Raw genomic sequence first — 4,028 nt, forward strand, 5'->3', positions numbered from 1 at the left:
TTCATAATCCTGAGTCCACACATTTCTGTGTATGTTTACTGCTGTCTCTCTCTCTTCAACCATTTATAATTGACAATTAAAGTGTACTTGATAAATCTGTGTGCTTTTTGCGACACCTAACTATGTACATGCCTGTATCACCATGTAAGTGGCTTATAGCTATAGTATTCTCTGACCTCACCTGTAAATTTATGTCTGCTTGTTTGAAAATCCTACATAAAATATCAGCGCTTTAACAGTCCTATTATCGTTAAACAAATATAAAATTGTATCTGTTAGAAGATTTGGAAAAACATAGTGTAACAATATGCTAGATTTTGGAGAGGCCTGAGGTCTGTGATGCTTTGAGGATCGAAAAACTGAATATGATCTGCTGACAAACGTAGCTGGTGTTTCTGTCAGGAGTCAAGAATACTGCATTTAGTAAAAACGTTCAATTAGTGACACATGCACTGGTGAACGGCTTTGACGGCTAATGTCTGCTGGCAGATCACGCAGTTCCAGCCCTAAACATGTCTGGATATAATTTAAGAATAAATCTCAATGTTACCATAGAGGTTACCGCAGAAACCAAGTCATGTGCTGGATTAAATGTATACATGTGATTAGCTCTCATATAACATTCTAAATTATTCTAATGTGGAACCTGACAGACAGTGGAATACTGTGATGTCATATGTGTGTGGACATTGCACTGAAGAGACCAGATCTCTATAACACAGTCCAGACTTAGACAAATACAAGTTTGGTTTATTCAGGCATTAGTGTTTGAGAGTTATGACGTCAAAATCGTGGCCAACAGCAAAAGCTGTTCAGTGGCGGGTGTCCAGTAAAGCACTGGGTAAGTAGTGGAGACAAAATCCAACAAGAATTGCAGTGATTACTAATCACTTCAATCACTCACAGTAGATGATACACATTCAACACATGTAACAAACATAATCTTTGTCTGTTCCAACAGGACACCAAACTGATCCCGTTTTCTACGCAGTGGAAAACTGCACGTTCAAGAAAAGCTCTGACAGGAGCTTTTACAAAGCAGGAAAGAAGAGCAGGACAAGTTCTGGTCCCTCCCCGGGCTGCAGCTACGCCTGGAGGGAACCTCAATCCAGTTCTGCCCTAGCAAAGCCTGCACCCCCCACGAGCACAGGTTAAAAGAGACAGAAATTAATTTCATTACATGTGTTTTAGTGAACAGTGAACAGAACAAGGAGACTCTGTGTCATGTTCAGATTTAGATTAATGCTGAAACTCAGAGTCAGTAATAAAAGTTAAGTGCTCAGATGTTTGAAGGTCTGAATAGTGTCTGTGTGTCTGTGTCTGCGTGTGTGTGAAGAGTGTGAACAGCAGTGTACACACTTTGTATTAACTTTTCCCACTTAACTACATGGGAGGTTATCTTACTCATGTTGCTGTTGATTGCACCGTCTTAGGTTCAACTTCCAACAGCAGCATAGAAACAAAGAAGAGCGGCAAGCGCAGGTCCACGTCTGATGAAGACACAGAAGGGCCGAGGAAAAGAAGCAGAGAGGCCCCCAGACCCTCTGAAGATCACAATTATTCTGTCAGTGGATTCCCTGTCAGCTTTGAAGGTAAAGACAAGCAGGGTCTGAAGAGGAAATCAGAAGAGGAGACAAAGGAACCCAGGAAGAGAAGCAGAAATACCCCCAGTCCTTGTGAGGGCACCAGCCAACAAACTGCCACTGCAGCGTCCTCCAATAACGAACCTTGCACCTCATCGTCAGTCAACACTGTTCCCTCTAACAGCAGAGGTGAGATGAGATAGAAGTAGATGAATTTCCTCTTTTTCTGGTATATTCTCACGTTTAGCATTGCTGCACTTTACTTCATGTTTACTTTTTACTGCACCTTATATTGTGTATTTACTACAGTGCTACACTGTATTTAACACTCACACTCTTCACATTCAATTATTGTGTAATATTGTATTTAATACAAGTAAATGTTTTTTTTAATAATTTTATTTCATCTTTTATTGTCTTGCACTGTAAGGATTGCTCTAATTTTGCGGTACTCGGTACAGTGATGATAAAGAATCCTGAATCTTAAATCTTGAATGAGGACCAACTAGCCTGTGATATCTACTGAGGATTAAAACCATCTAATAAAATGCTGAAATGATCATTTTACAACTATGACAAAAGTGTTTGTGTTTTGTCTGTGCAGCTGCCTTTGAGGCCAAGTACATGGAGGAGATGCTGTGCGGCAAAGGAGGCTTTGGGAGAGTCTATCAAGGCTATCGCAAATGTGACAACATGCCTGTATGATTTACACACACACCTGTGTAATTTAAGTATCGACTGTGCATCGCAACATTCACTAAACACATTTTTGTTTTCCTGTTCTGTAGGTAGCTATTAAACACATTCCCCAATCAGGCGTTAGGCGTACAGCAATGGTGAGTTGAAGACATCCTCACACGTTCCTCTTGTACCTCATGAAATCTCAAAGTTCCAGCTGTTTGTGTGTTTGTAGACATACTGAATTTCTCATTGTTTTTCTCACTTTGTGTCTGTAGTATATGGACACCCGGACTAAAATGATCCCTGTGGAGGTGGCACTAATGCTCAAAGTCAATCCAAAAGAAGGACAAACCAGTGCAGCTGTGACTCTGCTGGACTGGTATGATTTGAAAAGTGAGCTGATACTTGTCCTAGAGAGACCAGTTCCCTGCCTGGACCTGATTGATTATATGAACACTAGAGGGTCCTACCTGGATGAGTATGAGGCTAAAGTAAGTAGCCGATGGCTAAGTGTGTTTCTGTTTGTCCACACCCAGCATGTCCACACTCATTAAATCTCTTCCTCAGATAATTGTCAAACAACTGGTGAATGCTCTCATTGAGGTGCACTCCAAAGGTGTGTTCCACAGGGACATCAAGCTGGAAAACATTCTGATAGAAACCGGCTCTGCTGTCCCCCGAGTTCGGCTCATTGACTTTGGCTTAGGTGCATTTCTGACAAATGGGAAATATGCTGCAGATCAAGGTAGGCTGTCTTATCGTCCAGTTCTCAGGGACAATATAGCATCTTTTCTCTGTCCTCAACCGCAGTCCCTCACCATTTCATTTTGTTTCTGGAAAAATTGTAGGAACCTACGATTACTTAACCCCTGAGTGGTTCCACCGTGGTTGGTACACGGCTGTACCCACTACAGTGTGGCAGCTTGGTGTGGTGGTGTTTGGGATGCTGCATGGTTTTCTCCCATTCATCACAGAAGAGGATATCATCTTTGAAAATCCTCTCATCAATGAAAATCTTTCCTCTGGTAAGTCCTAACCATACACATGTAGTCCTGTAATACTGAGAGCAGTGTTTAACACATGACTCCTGTTCGTCTGTCCAGACTGCCAAGATTTTATAAATAGCTGTCTGGTCAAGAAAGCGGAGGCTCGACCCACCCTGGAGACACTGAAGCACCACCCCTGGCTGATGTAATTCAGACTGGACCTCCAAGGCATTCTGTATGTTTCCAGCATGCAGTTACTGCCCTCCTAACCTGCCTAGTGTTTTGTCTGTCGCTTGTTGTTTTTTTGTTGCCTCCTGTTCTTTTCTCTCTCCTCTTTCCACTCACCCCAACCGGTCGAGGCAGATGGCCGCCCACCTTGAGCCTGGTTCTGCTGGAGGTTTCTTCCTCTAAGAGGAGTTTTTCCTTCCCACTGTCGCCTAGTGCTTGCTCAAATGGGATTTGTTGGGTTTTCTACACAGTTCTGTACAGTTGTATTGTTGTATTTTGTACAGCTTTAAACTTTACATGGTGACATGCTTTCAAATTACTTGTTCTGATTAGGTGCTATATAAATTGAAGTTGAGTCATGGCAACTAGACTTCCTTTTGTTAGGTTAAAACGTTTTGCTACTCATCCAACTAGCTGCTTCAGTCTGAAGATAGTTGGTTAGAGACCACAAATTTATGCTCCAGGTTTGGTTTTACTCCACCCCTTGGCCTGAACAGGCTCGTTTGGTGAAACAAAGGATGGGGAGGATGCGAAGGATGTAATAGTCACA

General features: G+C 42.2%; 1 protein-coding gene across 1 annotated transcript; it reads left to right on the forward strand.

Annotated features, from left to right (window-relative positions):
• Positions 1 to 1,055: 1,055 nt before the first annotated feature.
• Positions 1,056 to 3,667, forward strand: LOC113151983 (serine/threonine-protein kinase pim-2-like). Its single transcript, XM_026344863.1, has 8 exons — positions 1,056 to 1,150; positions 1,434 to 1,772; positions 2,188 to 2,282; positions 2,372 to 2,419; positions 2,540 to 2,755; positions 2,832 to 3,009; positions 3,113 to 3,289; positions 3,368 to 3,667. The coding sequence occupies exons 3-8, from the start codon at positions 2,208 to 2,210 to the stop codon at positions 3,457 to 3,459; spliced, it is 786 nt and encodes a 261-aa protein (XP_026200648.1). The 5' UTR covers positions 1,056 to 1,150; positions 1,434 to 1,772; positions 2,188 to 2,207; the 3' UTR covers positions 3,460 to 3,667.
• The last annotated feature ends 361 nt before the right edge of the window (positions 3,668 to 4,028 follow it).

This window comes from Anabas testudineus, chromosome 4 (genome assembly GCF_900324465.2).
Source record: "Anabas testudineus chromosome 4, fAnaTes1.2, whole genome shotgun sequence".
Taxonomy (NCBI): domain Eukaryota; kingdom Metazoa; phylum Chordata; class Actinopteri; order Anabantiformes; family Anabantidae; genus Anabas; species Anabas testudineus.